The sequence below is a fragment of the Bos indicus x Bos taurus genome, chromosome 25 (assembly GCF_003369695.1).
Source record: "Bos indicus x Bos taurus breed Angus x Brahman F1 hybrid chromosome 25, Bos_hybrid_MaternalHap_v2.0, whole genome shotgun sequence".
In the NCBI taxonomy this organism is placed as follows: Eukaryota; Metazoa; Chordata; class Mammalia; order Artiodactyla; family Bovidae; genus Bos; species Bos indicus x Bos taurus.
The window spans coordinates 42,506,482-42,527,556 of NC_040100.1; the positions used below are offsets into that span (position 1 = coordinate 42,506,482).

General features: G+C 50.8%; 1 protein-coding gene and 1 pseudogene across 1 annotated transcript; both read left to right on the forward strand.

Moving 5' to 3' along the window:
• The first annotated feature begins 102 nt into the window (after positions 1-102).
• On the forward strand, positions 103-20,707 carry LOC113883410 (liprin-alpha-1-like). The gene is given in 14 exon segments (XM_027527081.1): positions 103-159; positions 803-901; positions 1,372-1,717; positions 1,720-1,923; positions 2,516-2,661; positions 3,267-3,404; positions 3,545-3,677; positions 6,113-6,192; positions 8,336-8,559; positions 11,812-12,040; positions 17,627-17,778; positions 18,616-18,706; positions 18,708-18,792; positions 20,556-20,707. Coding segments are annotated over 14 exon segments (2,136 nt in total).
• LOC113883794 lies at positions 9,709-10,592 on the forward strand (annotated as a pseudogene).
• Positions 20,708-21,075: the final 368 nt, after the last annotated feature.

The following is a 21,075-nucleotide window of genomic DNA, read 5'->3' on the forward strand; positions in this document are numbered from 1 at the left end:
CGTTAATGTCTCCCATCTTACAAAGCATAGAGCAATGTGTCCAGTATTTTAATGATGGGTACCTACTGCTTACATGTATGACATACACCCTCATAGCTACACATGTCTACTACATGCCTCTTACAAGTGCTGGGCACTGTTCTGGGTGCTGGACACTCAGTATGTAGTAGGGGATATGTAGCCCGGGATCTTTCTATTTCTGCAAAGAAAAATAGAAGAACAAAAGACTCCGTGTAGTTCAGTTTGAGCAAGTTCACCATGTGGATGGCCCCGTGTGCACGTAAATTGTGGTAAAATACATATAACATAAATTTAACATTTTAACCAGTTGACTGAATGACTGGGTGGCTTCAGTGGAGTCAGGCTAACAGATGGCCTTGGGGTGCCATCTGCCTTTTTCCCAGAGGAACACTCCAAAGCCTCGTGGCCTTGTAGACCTTCCCTTTTTTCTTCACTCTACCAAGTGGCTCTAGGTCTGTGTGTCATTTAAGAATCTCTTTATCCACTTTGTTCTTAGGTTTATGTTTTGAAAAGTTTCTCAGACGTCCCTGGGTCTTGAGAAGGCAGGCTTGGATTCCAGGTTCTCCCCTGCCACGTGCCTGCCAGGTCAAGGTGGAGGCCGAAGGTCGGTCTGAGATGTGGTGGTCTGTGTGGTCTTGGGGTCAGTGGACGCCCTCTTCTCTGGAAGGGCAAGGAGATCCTTTGTGTGGAGCCTGGAGAGACTTGACAGGGTCAGTCTTCATAGTCTTGATCTCTTTTTAATTTATGCTTGCATTTAGTTTCTCATTTAACTGTTTTCTAGGAGTTTCCAACTCCTACTGAAGAACTAAAAATATGCAGGGAGCAGCTTCTTAAAGAAGAAGAAATTGCTGAGCTGAAAGTGGAAAGAAGCAACACAAGGGTCAGTAGGGGGATTCTCATGTATTGACATTTGCCCCACGGGGGTCACTGCTAGCCTCCGTGTTGCTATCTTTAAACTCTGTCTGATTTTCAAGTCATTTTTCACATCTTCCCACTGAGCAGACCAGGATGGATCAGTTTGGGGTTCTCATACCTTGCTTCAAATTTATGATGGGAGCTAATGTAATTTTAGTACATTTGAGAGGGGAGTTCTCAATTTATATTTTTGTCCATGCTACACTTTGTGTGGGATCTTAGTTCCCTGATAAGAGATTAAAACCCATGACCCCTGCAGAAGTGTGGAGCCTTAACTACTGGGCCCCTGGGGAAGTCCGCTCTTAACTTTAGACTGAACTGATGGGATTCCAACATGCCTTAGCGTGTTTCCGGCTATAGCGTGAAGCTGAAAGGAGTTATTGGCCCTGAAGTCAAGCATGAGGTTGAAGGTGCTCCTTTGGCCCTGCCCTGCAGCTGCTGCTGGAGCACCTGGAGTGCCTGGTTTCCTGGTATGTGCCGTCCCTCCAGATGACGGCGGGCAAGTGGCAGGCACAGTCCCCAGCCAGCATGACCAGCGAGGTGGAGGTGCTCAGGGTGCTGAAATTGCTGTTTGAGCACCACAAGGCCCTGGACAGGAAGGTACCAGTCACCCAGCCGTCCTGGATTTGTACACTAGTGCTTTGTTTTGACCTCACAGATTGCCCAGAAGTGCTGTGTTCCTTCCCTCTCAAAACAAGGCTGTCTAAGGCTTCCTTTGCCCTTTAGAGACCCTCCGACAGCTCTCTAAGCCACGAGGAGGACCTGGCTCAGATGATCGCGCTCCGGAAGTCATAGACAAGCAGTCACAGGAGCAGAGCCAGATGAAGGAGCGCCTGGCAGCCCTCTCTGCCCACGTGACAGAGCTGGAGGAGGACCTGGACACAGCCAGGAAGGACCTCCTCAGGTTTGAGGACGTGAACATGAAACTGCAGTGGCACATCCACGAAGTGAGTGACAGTGGCTGTGTCTGTTGTCCTGAGGTGGACTGTGGGTCCCTTCTTCTCCCGGTGATCTCAGCCTTGGGATGGCTGTGTGAGTAAGAACAGAGCACTGGAGAGACCACAACTGGCTGCCTCCCCACCTCTGCGTCGAGGTCTCTGGGGTAGAAGAGGCCTGGTCCAGGTGGTCCGTTGGCAGTGGACCGACATGAGGGCAGCCCTGATGCTGTGCCGCACCCTGGGTGTGGACTCCTCATTTCCACAAGTTCTAGGGGGCCCACTGTGTTCCTTTTGTAAAAATTCATTCATCCATTCATTCATTAATTGGTGTATAGTTGCTTTACACTGCTGTGTCAATTTCTGCTGTACAGCAAAGTGAATCAGTCATCTATCTATCTATCTATCTATCTATTTACGTATCTGTCTCTCTTTTAGATTTCCTGCCCATTTGCTTCACCACAGAGCACTGAGCAGACTTCCCTGTGCTGTACACTAGGTCTTCACTCGTTGACTTTATGTGTAGTATCAGTGCTGTATATATGTCAACCCGAGTCTCCCGGTTCATCCCCGCCCCCCGCCCCCCGCAACTCCCTGTCGAATGTGTTCCTGATGATGCTGAAATTTCCTTCTGATTCACTCAGGCGAGTCTGGTGACGTCTGTGGAGCCCGTTCTCTCGGAGAGATGGGAGCATGCTGTGTGGGCTCTGCTGAGGCAGCTTGCCTGGCCATCTTCTCGAGTTTTCTGAGGTTCCGCTCCTTGAAGGGATGTGTGACAGTGATACCGGCGGTCAGACAAGTCGAGTGGCGTTTGCTCACCCTCAGATCCTCAGGCCCAAGCTATGTGACCATGTGGAATCATGATGTTTCTGGCGGTGGTGTCTGCGGCGGTCATGGTTTATGAGAAACATCCCAGGGATGTGGCACTGCTGGGGGAATCGTCCCCACTGCCAGCCAGCCAGCCAGCCAGCCACCATGTCCTTCTCGTGGGAAAGTGTTGCCCCGCGCTGCCGGTGGGCACTGGCTGGGGAAGGAGAGTCGGGCCGGGGTTGTGCTGGCCCTGCTGTTGGGAGCGTTGCGCGGAGCTCAGAGAGCAGCTGAGGGGCCGTCCTTTGGCTGGCCGCTCGCAGACCCTCCCAGAGCAGGGTCACTAACAGCCGCCAGGGGGCGCCCTTCTGCCTGTGATCTTCCTCTCCAGGCTTGGTTTCTCCTCTCCCCTGGCATCTCTGCTGTCCGTCCCCCGTCGGCCTTGTAGTCCGACCTTTTGCCTTCCGGAAGCTCTGCCACTAAGGAGGCTAAAGGGTTTGAACTTCCCTCCCAGCTTAGGAAGGTAGAATGTGTGCCTCGCGCGTCCCGCACTTGCCACTGCCTGTTGCCCGTGCTGGCTTGCCACAGGCAGTCCGAGGAGGGGGCGCAGTGGCCATGGGTGTGGGTCCCGGGGCAGGGGGGAGCACGTCTCCTCTCACGAGCTGGTCACCAGCACCCTCCGTGAGCCATGTGTCACACACGAAGCTGCACAGGCTGCGTGAGCAGGTGTGCGGGCATGCCCCCCACGAACCCGGGGCCAGTGGTTCGCACAGAGCATGGCCCGCTTGCTGCCCCTGTGATCACAGCCCGCGTGCTGTCAGGACAGGGTCGTTGCGAGAGGAGCTGATGCTGTTCTTGGCCGACAGGCGGGAGACAGACATGGCAGCATGGAGGATAGGCTGCGCCAGATGGAGGCCCAACTGGAGGAGAAGAACAAGGAGCTGCAGCAGGTGCCTGTGCTGACGGGGAGGCGGCGTTTGGGCGGGAGACGAGGCTTGGGTGGGGGCCAGTGCTGCCTTTCTCCACCGCTCCCTTCTCTGCCGCCGAGTGTGTGCATGTGTGGCCCCATCTGCTGATCCGGGCACCCACCTCCTCGGGAGCAGGGCCAGAGGTGGTTGCCCATAGGCGGTGGGCAGGAGCCAGGGCGTCCCCACGTTCAAAGAGGCTGCTTGTTGCTCTGACCTGCCAGTCCGGGGAGCTGCTTGGGATACAGGTGGACCTCACGACTGCCCCTCAGACAAACCTGGGGGTGCCAGCCCGGGGCCCATGAAACTGAAGGCATGGTGCCCAGGTGTGGAGCCTGCTTGCCTCGGACGTGGCGCTGGAGTCCCACATGCCAAACCGCTGGTCCAGATACGGTGTGTGTGTAGGATGGCTGCCTCTAGACAGGAGAACCGCAGTTGCCCTGCAACAGAAGGCGCGTCAGGAAAGGGTGATGGTGGAGGCTCACATCACCGAGTCCTGAGAGAGGTTTCCTGGAAAGGTTGGCCACACGGCAATACAGACCATCCAGGAAATGGAGTGGGGATCCCGGGTCCAGCCTCACGTGTCAGTACTGTCCCCACCATACCTGTGTTCTTGGGCCTGGACTGCAGAGCCTCACAGGCGGACTTCCAGGGGGCAGTGGTTCTGACTCCCATCGTGAGACCTGCGGTGAGGCGCCCTCCCCGCTTAGGCAGAGAGCTCAATGTCTCCCGATCAGGGGTGCTCTTCCTTACTTTCAGAACTGCTGCTCAGAGGCTGTTGATATCAGGATACTGTTTATGACTAAGCCAATTCAAAGTCAACTTTTGTTTTGCTTTAAAAATCTTTGAATGCCGATGCCTTGTTGTGGAAGCTGTGACAGGTTTTGTTTCTTTGGGCTCAAAAATCACTGCAGACGGTGACTGTAGCCATGAGATTAAAAAATGCTTGCTCCTTGGAAAGCTATGACAAACATAGACAGCATATTGAAAAGTAGAGACATCACTTTGCCAACAAACCATATACTCAAACCATATATGACAAACCATATACTCAAAACTATGGTTTTTCCGGTAGTAACGTATGGGTGTGAGAGTTGGACCATAAAGAAGGCTGAGCACTGAAGAATTGATGCTTTCGAATTGTGTTGCTGGAGAAGACTCTGCTTTAACAGAAAATAAACTTTTTAAATGTATTACGATGGAGAATTGCAAACATGCACAAAAGTGGATGGAGTAGTATAATAAATACCCATGACCCATCCCGTCAATTAGTCTCAGCAATTTCTCATACAGAGCCAATCTCAAATAGATCATTCTTTTGTCTTCTCTCCATTTTTTTTTTTAATACAGTAGGTCCTAAAACAGCTTTTTAAACCTTGAAATTGATGCTCATTTTATAAAACACAGACTTGGCAACTTTGTTATTGCATTTAAAAATTGCTTGAGGTAATTATTTCCAGTTTTTTAATATGAATTTTCATATTGGAAAAGACCCTGATGCTGGGAAAGATTGAAGTCAGGAAGAGAGTGGATGACAGAGGATGAGATGGTTGGACGGCATCACCAACTCAGTGGACATGAGTTTGAGCAGATGCTTAGCAGAAGTCGAGTTCCATTTTCCTTATGGCTAATCCACTGCTAACACGTATAGCACTTCTGGTTTTGAACACTGAATGTGTTTGCATTATAGATGGATTTAGAGTGTGTGGCTGTTGTGTGTGGTTCAGAATTCTGAGTAGTCCTTTCAGGGATCACCCAAAAGCTGAGACAAAGCGTGAGCCATTCACGTGGACTGTGCTGTGCATCAGAAAGATAATACGAGCCACCTACACAATCTAAAATTTCCCAAAAACCAACGGGCTACTCGACGTCCTTCTTTCACCACAAGTCTTGAAATCCTCTGTGTGATTTCCACATCGGGCTTTGCACCAGCCTGTCTCACGTGCTCAGGGGCTGCACGAGGCGAGTGACTGCCGTGGCCGACAGCACAGAGCTTCCAGGTTGAGTTGAGTGACTCACAAACTTGGCCCGTTTGACTTGTTTTACCCCATGAGCAAGTGAAGTGGGCTGTAGAGGAATGAATGTGAGGAATGCAGGTGAGCTCCATGGAGACAGTTTAAAGCAGTGAGAGGAGGGAGGGCAATAGATTGAGTCGTATCCCCCTGACCCAAACCCCCGCCCCAAGTCCAGCTTCTCTCTACCAACTTCATCATTTTTAATGGCTTGCCATGTTTCCTCCAGAGAAACCTTTCCTACACCTGAGATGGAACTTCCTCCTCATCATGGTTTATAAGGGTTAATATCGTGCTGAGTGTTTCTATTTGCTAGGGACTCTTAGAGAACATTTTCTCAGAATTAAAATGTTCAGAGTTAATACCTATTCACGTAACCTGTTCTGCACATTTTGGTGCAAGTCACTTTACATCCAGAAAGTAAGCAGTGCAGGCTGTGTCATTTGCTGTTTCATAGGACCAGCTGATTCTAAACCTGGAAACCCTGAGAGCCGAAGGGGACCAGACAAGACTGCGAGGGGCTCCCTTCCACCACAGGTAGGCTGCTCCCCCGGGCAGCTCCCCTCAGCGCTGTCGAGTGTGACAAGGGCCTGTCTGGTGTGTGGACAGTATGACTGGGTGTTGCTCATGGTTGCATCTCAAGGAGCCTGTAGCTTCGTGGCCAGCGAGAGGGAAGAGACAAGCATCGTTCCTTAGGGTCAAACTTGGTACCACGGAGTGGTCGTCACAGGATTGACAACACTCAAAACCACAGGCAGAGGTTTGGGAGTAGGGGGCCGACCAGTTGGTATTTGGGCGTATTCATCTGAGGGGCCTGACAGAGTGTGACACTGATGTTTCTGAAGAGTCGCAGAAGGTTAATGACCTGTAGTCTTCTGACTGCGGTGGGAGGAATCACCTGGCTTGTGAATGAGGAGAGCAGATTACTGAGCAACTTGATGATGATGATGATCGTGTGTGAACAGGGTGGCCAGCGAGGTGACACCAGGAGGGTGACCTTGAACCAGAGACCCGGAGGCAGGAAGAGAAGTAGCCACTCGGAGATAGAAAAAGGGTCGTGTCAACCAGCGGGGACAAGGGAGAGAGCGGGCCACATCAGGGAGGAGCCCGGGCTCAGGCCTCAGCAGCTCGAGGCCAGAGCCTGTTTCCTGAGGTGAGGAGGGCTGCTGGGGCAGGGAGCTAAGAGCTGGGCCTCAGCCCTGTTGAGGTGGACAAGCCCATGGGGTGTCCCGGGGACATGTCAGGAGAGCAGCTGAGTGTTCCGGCCTGAATCCGGGAGAGGACTCTTTCAGCTCAGGGTGGACTTGGGGTCGTGGGCATATAGATGGCATTTAAATCCACAAGCACAGTAAAGTCACCAGGCGGGTGCTGGTGGAGAGAGATGGGGTGCAAGGGTAGAGCTGTGGGGCACCCCACATTCCAAGGTTGAGAAGGGGCTCAAGGGACTGAGGAATAACCCCAGGGAGGGCAGGGCCTGGAGCCCAGAGAGAGACATGCTGGGGGGGGATGTGGGGGAGGGCAAGCAGGGGAGGGGGCTTGGTAACATAGGTTCCTTGAACCCCCAGGGAGCTGCCCTGCAGAGTGGGGCACACCCACCGCCTGCTGGCAGAGAGCTGGAGACCGGGCGGGGAGGGGGACCGTAGAGGCCACTCCCAGGGAGCTTTCAGAGACCCGCAGTGGGTGCTGCAGGGAACCCTAGAGGAGGAATCTGCTGGTTCCCCTTGTGCGATTGGAAGGTGAGAGAAGGGAGAGGACATGCTGACCGGGCTGATGGGGGTGAGCCCATAGGCAGCTGGTTCGCTGGAGCAGAGGAGGAATGATGGCAGGTGGTCCTGGAGCCAGCAAAGCGGGTAGCCCAGCCCTGGGGCAGGGTCGTGACGAAGACAGGAGGTGAGGGCACTGGCCACAGGGGACAGGGAGCCAGCAAGCCAGCACCTCGAGGCTGCCCCTCAGTTCCTTTGAGGTCATGTCTGGGAAAGAAGGCAGGACCTGGGTGACAGTGTGGCAGGGGGGACATTTGCAGAGAGAAGGGTGTGAGGTGTGAGAGCCGGAGGGCGGTACGGGGCCCTGCAGGCACTCTTCTGCGTGTCTCTGATGACAGTACCGCCCTTGTGGTGTGAGGGGCCATCCCCCAGAACAGCCCGAGGGCCTGTGCCCCGAGAGGAGAGCCACGGAGGGGGGCTGGCCCTTCTGTCTCCTGGCTGCCCCTACTCGCTCCTGTCTGTGGGTGTTCAGACCAGCCTGGGAAACGGAGGACTGGGAGCCTGCGAGGACGGCACACTCTTCGGTGAACTGTACCAGAGATGACTGCTGATAGGGACCGAGCGGCTGCCGAGCTGAAGGGTTCTTTTTTCTTATTTTCCTCCAGCCTGGCTGATGGAGGCATGGATGTATTTTTGTAATTTTCGGTTTCTGTCTCTGACTCCATCAGCCCACCCTTGTGAATAACCTTACAGGATTGCCTGCCATCCACGCTGAGACCTGAGTGTCACCAGGCCATCTAGGAACTGGATTGTCCCCCTGCCCATTTCTTCAGTCCTGCTCGCTTAAGAGATGGCAGTGTCTCATGAGCATGGCCCATTTATCCAGAGTCAGGGCTTCCATGTAAAATTGGGTTCAGTTCCTGATAGACTTGAGCTGCCCTGAATGTCGCTGACGAGACGTGGTCCTCTCGTGCAAGGTGCAGACCCCGAAGGAGCAGGACTGGGAGCGCGTGCAGCAAGCCAGCGTGCTGGCCCACATGGCCCAGGCATTCGAGAGTGACGAGGGTGTGTCTGACGGCGAGGGTGACAGGGTCAACCTTTTCAGTTCGGCCACTCAGCTGTCGCCCAGCGGGCAGGCCGATGCCAAGACTCTGACTGTGATGCTGCAGGAGCAGCTGGACGCCATCAAGGAAGAGATCCGGTGGGTGATCGTGAACTCAGCTCCCCAGAAACTCGGTTTCTCTGAGGAGCTGTCTTCTCCTAGGGACATCTGAGTGTTCTATAGTAAGAAACCTGACCTCAGGTCTGCTTCAAGAATTTTCAGTTTTGAGATTGCCCTTGATTACAGAGCTCGGTCAGCCAGGGCGTTCTGTCCATGGTGTGGTGTCAGCACTCCGTGGGGGGGGGCGTTGTGGGGTGTCCCCCCTCAGCTCTGAGCCCCAAGATGGGTGAGGTGCCGAGGTGGTGTCCCCTGTGGCCCGTGGATCCTCCTGGTGAAAAGCCACCTGGTGAAAGCTGGGGTTTTGGGGTTGGCAAATTCCCACTCAGATCTGCATTTTCCTTTTTAACTTAATGCAGTGTGAAGATTGGCTTGTTGTAAGACAGTGGTCCAAGGACATGTGTTTGAGTTTTTCTCATCTCATCAGTATATTTAAGATGTTTTCTTTAGACACCATCTTGGCAGTTATAACAATTTTCAAAACGGGATAGAATCCAAAGGCCCACCTCGTGGTGAGCGGGGGGCCTTGGGTCTGGGTGCAGCCAGGTGGCTGGGGGCCCCGAGGCCTGCCTGGTGCCACACCCGCACAGCTATGCCCGTGTCCCAAGTCCATGTTCAGAGTGGCCGCAGGCTGGTGACCCTGCACAGGACCAGGCAGAGCTGCTGCTCAGACTGTTCTCATCACGTCAGCCCAGGCTGAGGTGCCCGTTCCTGTCGGCCAAGCACGGGGGCCGGGGGAAAGGCAGGGGGTGAACAGGACAACCAGCAAACACAGGTGGTATCACCTGCCCATTTGACGCCGAGACAGACAGCTTTGTGGGCCGTGTTTGAGCACAGACGAGCTCAGAAAGATGGTCCTTCTGAGTCCCTGCAGGAAGTATGGTACGGTTATATATTAATATTTTTATTTTACAGCAAGTTGTCAGGTAAAAGTGATTTTTCCTTATGCGACAAGTTGACTTGATGTAAATGGTCAATTCTGTCCATCAACTTGTTATCAACAGTGAAAAACTTTCCAGATGTATGAGTAGAAGTGAAGCTGGAGAGTTTACTTCCTGTAAGAATCTTGTATTTTAATTTGAAAATCATTTTATTTGCATAATCGTGTATTTAAACTGCTATATAGGCGCTCGCCTCAGGCTTGCGGCGTGGCCTGGACTGCGTTCTCTGCCGGTCAAGGCTGGAGTCCTCCGTGTGGAGCATTCACCCTCCCGGGGCACGGCTGGCTGCTTTCCTGAAAGCAGATATTTCCATCTAAATTCACCTGTGTCAGCATGTTATGATGCCGTCTCGTACCAACCTGGCTACTGGAATTCCCAGTAGCAAAGTGAAATACTCCAGACTCGCTAGTATGGATGATGGCTACACTGACCTTCAGTTTAAGAAAAGCCCTCCTAAGATCCCGTATAAGGCCATTGTGCTCCCTACAGTGCTGTTTTTGACTGGCGCCTTTCTCATTATCATAGGCTCCCCCCTGCTGGCAGGCTATATCAGCAAAGTGGGGGCAGACTGGGCCGTTCCTGTCCTGATCATTGGCATCCTGGTGTTCCTGCCAGGATTTTACCACCTGCGCATCGCCTACTATACATCCAAAGGCTACCGGGGTTACTCCTATGATGACATTCCAGACTTTGATGACTAGCACCCACCCCAGCCCTGAAGAAAAGAGTCACAGATGGAACTGAGCCCAGCTTTAAGACATTGAGCAGAAACTATGACTAAGGGCTAAGGAGTTCTGCAGTTTGCAGATGTTTAACAAAACAGTGGCCAGATTTTATGGGTCCATCCTGAAAGATGTTAACTAAGCTCACAAGTAACTGTCATTTGGGCATTCTCTTATTTTTCATTTTCTGGCCCTGGCAAAAAGCTCCTGACAAAGTTTTTCCAAATGAATATGCATCATGGGAGAGTAGCAATTAATTGTATGGGAAAGTGGGAGGTTATTCTGTAGTGGAAAGTGTTCTGCCACCACCCTTTTTAGAGTTGAGCATTCTTTTAAATAGTCCTCATGGTCAGAATGTTCTTATGGAAATGGAAGAATGCGATATGTCAGATTTCTTATTACTAAGTAATTTATTTTGAAAATAAGTGTCTTGTCCCCATACTCTTTAACTTTGTGTTCCAGTGGAAGACCTTGGCACAATCAAGTATCAGTGTGGTGCATCTATAATATTTTTTACTTGCTTTCTTATTAACAACAACTAGGAATTTTTTAAACCTCAAAGCAAATTTTCAAAATGTAAATGCTCTTCTCTGTACACCAATCCTTGGCCAGCTCTGATCTGGCCTACTGATAGGTTGGCCAGCAAATAATTTGGATCATTCTGTCCTGTGTAGATCAAAATGTTCTTATATCATAGCTTTATGGACTAGACTTTTGGCTGCTTCCTAAGGAAAAAATGTAGACAAATGGTTATTATTTAGAGTTTATAATCCCGTTGTTGGCACCTTGTATTAATGTCATTCTGCTGAAGATTTTAAGAATTGGCCTGGATCTCTAGAGGACTGGACTGGCTTAGCTTGATCTGCCTCCTAGCTTGCAAAAAGTGACTTGTATTCAAAAGAAATTAAAATGTCAAAATCTAAAAAAAAAAAACAAAAAACACCAAACTGCTATATAAAATCATCCACCACACATTAGGGGAGAAGAGCAGAAACTGTGAATTCTGGGTTAATGCAGCACATTGACATGAATCCAGAAACTCACACAAAGCTGGTGGAGAACCTCATCAAGTGATGCGTTTGTATATATACAACCTTAAAAAAAAAAAAAAAAGATCAACTCAGCACTTCATCTGGTCTGGAGACTTGTGTTTAGAAACTGCAGCTTGTTCGTGAATTGCTGTTTTGATTATACAGAGTTCCTGATTCCCAGTGGAAAAGACTTGAGGCACTGACGTGCATCTCTGCCCTGAGAGCAGGGGAGGTAAGGGTTGTCAACTTGAGGTATCTCCTCACAGGAAAGAGAGTTGCCACCAGGGCCCCTTCAGAATGTTAGAGTAAATAAGTGAAATCAAGCGTGAATGATCAGGGCCAGTTTGTAAGACTCAACGCTAAGTTATTCTAAGTTTGAGAATATTCAAAAGAGGAAACGTAGAACCTTTTGGCTGAGATGTTCATTGAGCAACTGTTTCTGGAATTTGCTAATCATGACACAGAATGCCAGCCCAAATTTGTTGTCCAGACATGTTCCTCTGCTGACAAAGGCAGATGATGGGCTTTATTCTATTTTAGGTTGATCGAAGACGAGAAGGAGAACATGCAGCAGTGGGCTGAGGAGACTGAGAGCAGGGAGGGCAGGGGGAGCTTAGGCAGCCTCCGTTGTTTTAAATCAGTGAGCTCCCTCAACCTGCTTGCCACCTCCTCGCATACCAGCTCCTGCCCACCCCTGCCCAAGCCCAGAAGGAGGCGGCACAGCCTGGTGCGGGAGGGAGACCGGCTGGGCATCATGACTCTGATATGTGTCTGCCTCCTCCCTGCTGCATCCCTCCCCCAGAACACTGTTTTTTTGTTTGTTTTTTGTTTTTTCTCTTTATACCCAGAAGAAAATCAGGTACATTTGCTACGCTCAGAGGTCTAAAAGTTTTTAAACTGCCTCGTCTTTAATCATTCCACAATGACACAGCGACAAATTAGTCTTGATATTTGGACCACCAGCTTAGCACGTCATCATGAACTCAGCCAGAGCCTGCCTCTGTAACGATGGGCCTGGCCTGTGCTGGGCACAGCAGCTGCAGGGAAGTTTCTGTTCTCAGGGAGCAGACAGCTTCATGAAAGTAACTATAGGCAGCTGTCATGGCATGGGAAAGCTGTGCAGCACATTTTCCATTGGGGATGCCTGGCTGCAGGGTGCAGGGCATGCAGTGGGAACAAAACCAAGAATCTACACTGGTCGGCTTGCTAATGGAACTGGCCACGTGCTCAGGCCAGCTCTGTGTGTGAAACCAGGTTAAAAGCCCAGGGCCCCAGGGCTCCAGGGAAGACGTCGGGCTGCCTCACTTTTCCAAGTCTAAAACTGGGAAGATGACCTAGGGCTTTTGGTGACAGAGTGTGCGGCTCAAAAGCACATGTTCCAGCTTTCTTGCATGTTTAGCTTAGGTTTTGTGAGTGCATTGCTATTTACCCCATGAAATCACGTGTACAACACACTGCTTTGTAACTGGACTTGTATTGTCTCTTTTTTCTGTTACCACCCATTTCATGTTAGCTGCATTGTTAGTCAGCTTATAATTAAATTAACCTTGAATCATTTTAGCGGCCTGTGAAGTGGTAACTAGTCCATTTTGTGGTCTTTTGACACTGTTTTTAGAATTCGCATCATTGGCTAATTAGTTGATATTTAAAATTCTTTGACGATTTCTCTGTGGTTTCATGCTTGATTTTCTTTCCAAATATTTGGAAAAGAACAGTTCTGTATGTTTTCCCTGCTGTTGGAGTTCTCTGACAGTGTGTCTGCTTTCATCATTGGTTTTGATTCCCTCTCTCATCCTGTTGTCTGCTTAGTCGTCATGAATCCAGATCCCCCCCCAGCCCCCGAGGCTGTAGTTTACCCATCCATCTCCCCTCCCCCGTCCCCCAACTTGCTCTGGTCATAGCAGTGCTGTGGTCCACAGCGTGTGTCCCCTTAGTCGGGTTTATGCTTTGTCTTCATGTGTCATTAAATGGTGTTTTTCCCCCATAGCAGTAATTTGAATCGGTGTATCACTATGCAGTTACAGGAGAAGGCAATGGCAACCCACTCCAGTACTCTTGCCTGGAAATCCCATGGATGGAGGAGCCTGGTAGGCTGCAGTCCATGGGGTCGCACAGAGTTGGACATGACTGAAGTGACTTAGCAGCAGCAGCACTCAGTTATAAGCATAATGTAGATGGATCCTAAACTACATATCATGTGTAATTCATAAATGAGATTGTGCTTACATAAAGAAATGATCCTCTTAAGTATAGAATTAATGGACTTTTAGATATGCAGATGACATCACCCTTAAGGCAGAAAGTGAGAGGAACTAGAAAGCCTCTTGATGAAAGTGAAAGAGGAGAGTGAAAAAGTTGGCTTAAAGCTCACCATTCAGAAAACTAAGATCATGGCATCTGGTCCCATCACTTCATGGGAAATAGATGGGGAAACAGTGTCAGACTTTATTTTTTTGGGCTCAAAATCACGGCAGATGGTGATTGCAGCCATGAAATTAAAAAGACACTTACTCCTTGGAAGGAAAGTTAATGACCAAACTAGATAGTGTATTAAAAAGCAGAGACATTACTTTGCCAACAAAGGTCCATCTAGTCAAGGCTATGGTTTTTCCATTTGTCATGTATGGATATGAATGTTGGACTATGAACAAAGCTGAGCACCAAAGAATTGATGCTTTTGAGCTGTGGTGTTGGAGAAGACTCTTGAGAGTGAGTCCCTTGGACTGCAAGGAGATGCAACCAGTCCATTCTAAAGGAGATCAGTCCTGGGTGTTCATTGGAAGGACTGATGCTAAAGCTGAAACTCCAGCACTTTGGCCACCTCAAGTGAAGAGTTGACTCATTGGAAAAGACTCTGATGCTGGGAGGGATTGGGGGCAGGAGGAGAAGGGGACGACAGAGGATGAGATGGCTGGATGGCATCACCAACTCGATGGATATGAGTTTGGTTGAACTCCAAGAGTCGGTGATGGACAGGGGGGCCTGGCATGCTGCGATTCATGGGGTCACAAAGAGTCGGACACGACTGAGCGACTGAACTGAACTGAACTGACACAATATCCTTTCTGTGTTGGTGCTTGTATTTAAGACTGTAAATCTCATCAGCTTTTGCACAGTTAATGTCTCTATTAGACTCGTTAAAAAAGTATCTTCTATGGTTAATAAAATGTAAAGACTGCACCTGCTATGCTAGCTTTCATTCTTACATATTTTCACAGGGAACTTGCTTTAATGAATTTATTTTGAGAAGTTTTAAATCAGATTCTATGTCAGGATTTTACATTAATGTCCAATAGGTGGTTAGATTTGTTCAGTGTTAAACCAAGTATTATGGTAACTTCCTCATCAGTTAAATTACTAATTTAAAGTATAACATGTTTTTATTAAGAGAAACTAACTTATAGAGAAATTTGGCTGAGAATAGACAACTGTTAAGGCCCTTTGTTGTACAGAATGCTGTACTTTAATAAATCATGATGTTGTAATAGAATGGTATCTTCCTGAGTAATAATTTATAGTGTTTCTCTAGTAAATCTTGAATAGCTTATTTAACTTCTGTGGTCAAAAAAAATGTTCTGTTTCCAGTCATATGTTCTCTAAATCTTCATGTCACTTACATGTTTGCCATCATTTTTGCTTTACTGTATTTGCCTCTACGGATTCTTGAAATTTTAGCTTCAAAGTCACAATAAATCTGGTTTCTCTTCATTTCTTTGCATGCATCTATCAGCCTAGTGATTTAAGGAAGCAGCGTCGAAAGGTAGACTGTTTACTAATTTAGCAGGCCTTTGTTTCTCTGTGAAGTATTGAAGAGTCCTTATCGTTTAACGTGAATGAACACTGTGTGGTTATGTCCTGGTGAATAATTGATGTTTTAATGGAAGTAATGAAACTCACCCACCACTTAAAATGTGCTGATGGTTCTGTTGGAAATTGGTCATTCGTTGGGACAATTGTAACAGTTTGCCTTTCTCCCACTTGTTTGCCTTCTGATCATCTCATCCTTGTTTATAATAGACATAGTATTATTTATTATCTTTAAAATGTTCCTTACTTATGTTTTTGGCCATGCTGCACAGCTTATGGGATCTTAGTTCCCCAAGCAGGGATCAGATCAGTGTCGCGGCAGTGAAAGTGCCAAGTCTTAACCTCTGGACCACCATGGAATTTCCGCTTAGTGTTTTCATGTAAGAAATGACTGAATCAGAGCCATAGATGTTAGATTTGCGGGAAGCCAATTTAATGATGGTGGGTAGCAGTGTGCAGGAGACTCTGTGTGCCGGGCACGTGCTTTCCGAGTCTGTCATCTCATCCCCAGGTGAGGTCCAGGCTGCTGCTATCCCCATTCAGCAGACATAGACACTGAGGCTTAGCGAGGCCGGGCACCCTGCCCAGGCTCTCACACCCAGCAGCATGGTGCAGACCGGTTTGATCAGAGCCTGGACACTTAAACGTGGTGCCATCCAGCCACCTTTCCTCCAGAGGCTCTCGTGTCCATCACGGCATCCCTGATGGAGGGAGCATCAGGAGGGAGCTCTCTGCCTCTCCCCTCGGGTCACTTGGATGAGCCCCTGTTGTTGGAGTCCAGTGCCCCAAGGGCTGGCCTTCCTTGTCCCTCTCCTGCTCCCAGCCCATTGACCGAGCACTCCTGGGCCTTCCTGCAGGACTGGGGTGGCCGTGCTCCAGTTCAGGCAGCTCAGTGCCCAGGAGCCCTTCTGCTGGGCACAGCAGACCAGCGCCGTCCCCCTGGGGTTGGTGACCTGGGTGTGCCGCTTGCCTGCTCTGTGGCCTGCTTTGCCCTCCTGTTAAGTGGACATGGCGCTGCCCATCCTGGCCACGTGGGCACCAGTGGTGTGGCTCCCATCCTGGGGGAGGGCAGCCAGGCTGTGGACCCAGAGGCCTTCCTCAGGAGAAGGCCCAGTCGAGGGGGCTGGCCGCAGTCCCTGACTTTGAGGCAGATGTTTGTCTCCACTGAGTCCATAGTCAACCCAGGTGTGTCACTTCCCTGCTCTGTTCGTTGCTGTTTTCTGATTTTTATAAATGCTTATTTTAACTTGAATTTGAGATCGATCCCTGTTCAGTTCCATGTGGAAAATTTCTAGCCTTTGTAGCCTTCTGTTGTCTGAGGGTTCTTGTTAGAGCTCAGGAGAGGGTGCCCAGTTTATCCAGCTGCTGTTAAACGAGTTCAGCTGTATTTTGCACTGTCACTTTGTTGCCACCAAGCTCCCGTGGGACTGCACGGGATCAGTATTCTTTACAGAATCCCACTAAAAAGGCACAGGTTAGTTGGTCAAAACAACACACTCATTGTTTATAAAAATACATGCCATGCATGTCTCCTAAAACCTCCCCTGGCTTAACCACACACCCAGATGTGTCAGTGAGACCTGTCTGGACCCTGAGGGGTTAATCTGTCCCCCACACTGTTGCCACCACTGTCTTTCCTGTCCTCACACCCAGGACCAGCAGAAACGCTGGGAGTCCAGGAGAGATCATCTCTCTTTTTTTTTTTTTTAATTTGTTTATTTTTTAGTTGAAAGATAATTGCTTTACAGAATTTTCTTTTCTATCCAACCTCAACATGAATCAGCCATAGGTACCCATATATCTCCTCCCTTTTGAACCTCCCACCGCTCTAGGGTGATACAAGATCATCTCTTAGTGAAGACCAGGGGGTGCTTTACGGAAACCACTGTGAGCGAATGACACTCGAACTGCGTGTAAGTACTTCAGTGGGTAGTCCCCAGTCTGTATGTTACCGAGAAATACGATCCACGCACATGGTGTTTGCGTGGAGGGGTTAGGTACCTTTTCTGTGTTTCTCTTGTTGTCATGGGTTCCAGTAACCTGCATCATCACTACAAATGATCTTGGGTGGTGGCACAAGCTGTGTCTTTTTCTCCTTCAAACAGAAAGGTCTGGACGGCTTTGCTGAGAGGTTTCATACTCTAGCTGTGGTGCTTCTGAGCAGCATCTGGCAATGAGCACAGTCCTTTCATCAGGGCAGTTCATGCCATGCAGGGTCCACGGTGCTGGCGTCGCTCTGCTGTCCTGCCCGGCAGGGCCATCTGGTCGCTGGATTCCAGAGAGGGTGGAGCCCAGCTGCAGGAAGGCTCCCATCCAGGGTCTCTGCACTCAATCGGATGCTCTCGCTGCCCCATAGCCTCGCTTTTTTTGAACAAGACAGTCCTTTAAGATGTCATTAAGCTAGAACAAGGGGGTTTTTTTGTACTTGGGGGAAAGCATAGCTAATAGATTTTCAAATAAGTTTCTGGTTATAATGTAGGGCCTGTGTGATTGCCATTTTCAAAACAGTCTATTGTTAGCCAATTGGACACTTACCTGACTCCCTCAGCTGCCAGCTATACGGGAAGAGGTAGGAGATGACAAGACCACCATCAAATGTGAAACCTCAACCCCCGCCTTACCACTGTCCCTTCGTCTGGGCCGCCTGCACACAGGGGCGCTGTGCACAGCCACCCATGAGGACCTCAGGGATGCCCACAAGTAAGCGGCCTGTGTGCCTCAGTTTCAGGAGCCCTGCGCCTCTTGTCTTGAAGGAGTTGCAAGGATGATTTTAAAGGAATACCATTGGGTTCAGTGCCTATGTTTAGTGGTGAACTTCAGGTGCTGGGGAAGAAGAGCTCAGTGACCTCAGTGATTTTAGAAAATGTCCTTCTCTACAGATTGACTCCTGTGGGAGCTTTCTTCCTGCTCTTGGTAGAGGTCTGCCCGGCCCGGGGCACGTTCCTGACAGTGATGGCCCTGTGCCTCTCAGGTTCGCTCTTGAGGGTCCCTCCCTTTTCCTCAGGGGTCTCCTCTCAGGAGACTCTGTCCCCTCCTGTGACTGACACTGTCCTCATTGAGACCACCACCTAAGCTCCCGTCCTGAGCCAGGCAGCACTCGATGGAGGACACATGTGGTCACTTGGCCAGCAGACCTGCACGGTGACCGTCGCTCTCCTGCCATGGCCGGGGACAGTCACCCTGCAGGAGGTGGGGGGAACTGCCCAGAGCAGGGGAGCTTGCCTTCTGCTGGAGCGTTTTCACCTGCTGAGCAGTGACCCTGATGGAGGGTTGGAGTGCCCTCTGCACCAGCTGGCCTGGAGTCCAGCCCTCCTCGGGGGAGAGCTCGAGGCAGAGAATCTCAACTTCCTGGGGTGGTTCTCTGTGTCTCGGAGCCTGCATTGCTCGTGTGGAGTGTGTTTGGTGAAGGAGACTCCACTGTCTGCTTCGAGGTTGAGGTGCGGGTGTTGCTGGGTGCCCATTTCTATCAGTAGCTCTTGTGGAGGGGTGTGTGTTTGCACGAGGGTGCCAGTTAAAGGTCCTTTTCTCTCCCTAAAGCTCGACAGGCTCTCAGGACAACCCCGGGAACAACCCCAGCAGCGGCACCAGCAGGCAGGACTCGCTGCACAAAGCCCCAAAGAAAAAGGGCATCAATCAAGTCCTCCATCAGCCCCTTGTTTCACAAGAAGGAAAAGGGCCGGCCTGAACACCCCAACAAGGAGGCATTAGGACCAGGTGGGTGCTTCACCTTTCAGAGGGAGGAGGGCCTGCAGGCATCTCCCTTCTGTGTCTCCCCTGTTGTCCCCACAAGGCTCCAGTCACTCACGCTGGGGGTCCTCCTGGGAGCAGGAGCGGAAGAGGGGTCTATCTTCTCAATGGGTCTGAGATGATCAGATGAGTTAATGAGTGGATGGATGGATTGATTAGTGAGTGGATGGTTGGATGAACAGATGGCTGGCTGGATGGGTGGATGAACGGAGCATGGAATGAATAAAGCAGATGATTGTACTCCAATGCTAGAAACATATTGTACGAAATCAATTGAGTAGGGGCTGGGCAATGATTGTTTCCTCCTAACAGTGACACGTGTTTGTAAACTGCCTAAGTGCTCATCAGTGAGGGGTGAAGTACAATCTGTGGACACCCCACAAGGAACAGCCCGCCCTCCTTCCTGCCACCTTCCCCATCCCAGGAGCTCATCAGGGGTTCTGCCCATGCCCCCACCCCACCCCACAGCCACGCAGGTCCTCCTGGGGTCCCCTCATCACACAGGATTATCATTAGGCCCTCATCTCGCTTGGCTTCATCTTCTTGAAGACAGCGTATGTTCCTGCCTCTTCAGCCACAAATTTGTTGAGTCTTGTTTGTGCTGGGTGTGGGATTTACAGGGGTAAGTAAAGCAGATGTGATCTGGAGCACAGTTAAGTGACAAGAGAGAAAAAGGAGCAGGTTATTAAATGTGATCCCTGTTATTAATATATACAATGCTGCGATGGATGGTGCATTGATTATATACCAGATGCTGTGTGTGCCCCTTCCCAAGCAGGTGTTGCCCCCTCCAAATTTACAGAGGAGGACACGGTGACGGTCACACGGTCAGGGAGTGGTGAGGGCAGGTTCACACCAACGCAGCAGGACCAGGCACTTTGCCAAACCCCAGCCACCTCTCTGGTGGATGCCACCGGAATGAGATGGTTCTATGGCATGATGATTCAATGGACATGAGTTGGAGCAAATTCCAGGAGATACTGAAGGACAGGAAAGCCTGGAGTGCTGCAATCCACGGAGTGGCAAAGAGTCGGACACACCTGAGTGGCTGAACTAAAACCTGAGTGTGTGCTAACCTGCTTCAGTTGTGTCTGACTCTGAGACCCCAGGGACTGTAGCCCACTAGCTCCTCTGTCCATGGGATTCTCCAGGCGAGAATACTGGAGTGGGTGGCCATGCCCTCCTCCAGGGCATCTTCTCGACCCATGGATCGAACCCACATCGCTTGTTATCTGATGCATGGGCAGGCAGGATCTTTATCCCAAGCACCACATGGAAAGCCCCAGTGAACGGTGACAACTAGAAATGCAGAAAATAAGGGCTGCTTCTAAGTTAAACTGGAAGAGCAGCAAGCACGGGTTGTAAAGAGGAAAACACATGCCACCCCGCGGAAACCGCGACAGCCAGACAGAGGTGGTTGCTGTGGGGCGCCCTAAGAGCCTTGCTAGTCGCCACCCTTTCACTCTGATCTGCAGGTCAGACCAACAGGCCGCACCTCTCCTTGGGGGCGTGCTGTACTTGAGGTGCACGGCCTGCGAAAGGACACCAGCCTGCTGACGCCAGCCCGCCACCAAACACCGCCAAAACCAGACCAGGAATCGCCAGGCCAGGCCCGGGGGCCCGAAGGGCTTCCAGGACATCCCAGTGACCGGGAGGGAGGGCGTGCTTGCGCGTGGGGCCTGGGGGGTGGGCTGATGGGTGCGGAGGTCTTGGCGCATTCCCACCCCCAGCCACTCCAAGCCTGGCTGCGTTCGCTGAGCAGGGCCTGCCCCCGATCTGTTTCTCTGATCAGGGCCACACCGCCCTAGAGGTGTCGATCTTCAGGACCTGCCGTGACCTGACCCCTGCGGCCCGCTGGACTCTAAACCTCCTTCGGGCATAGGCGCAACGAATCCTGAGCGCCCATCTTGCCCGGCACCTGCCTGGTGCTCAAACACACCTGGAGCCATGGAGGCGCGGTCCACTGGAGTGCGTCAGCCCCGCCCCTTCGCACTACCGAGGCCCCCCTTTGCCCCCACGCTGCCCGCCAAGCACTCGACCTTCCTGAGAGAGCAGACGAGCCACAGGCAGGCACACAGACAGACACAAAGACACTCGCACGCACCCACGCCAAGGGAGACAGCTGGCCTGCGCAAGCTCCTCAGCCAGAGCCACAGCACCTGGCAGAGGCCGGGGCTAGACGAACGGGCCGGCGGCCGGCTGTCAGGAGATACAGAGGCAGAAATACATGAAGATTCCGAGACAGACTCC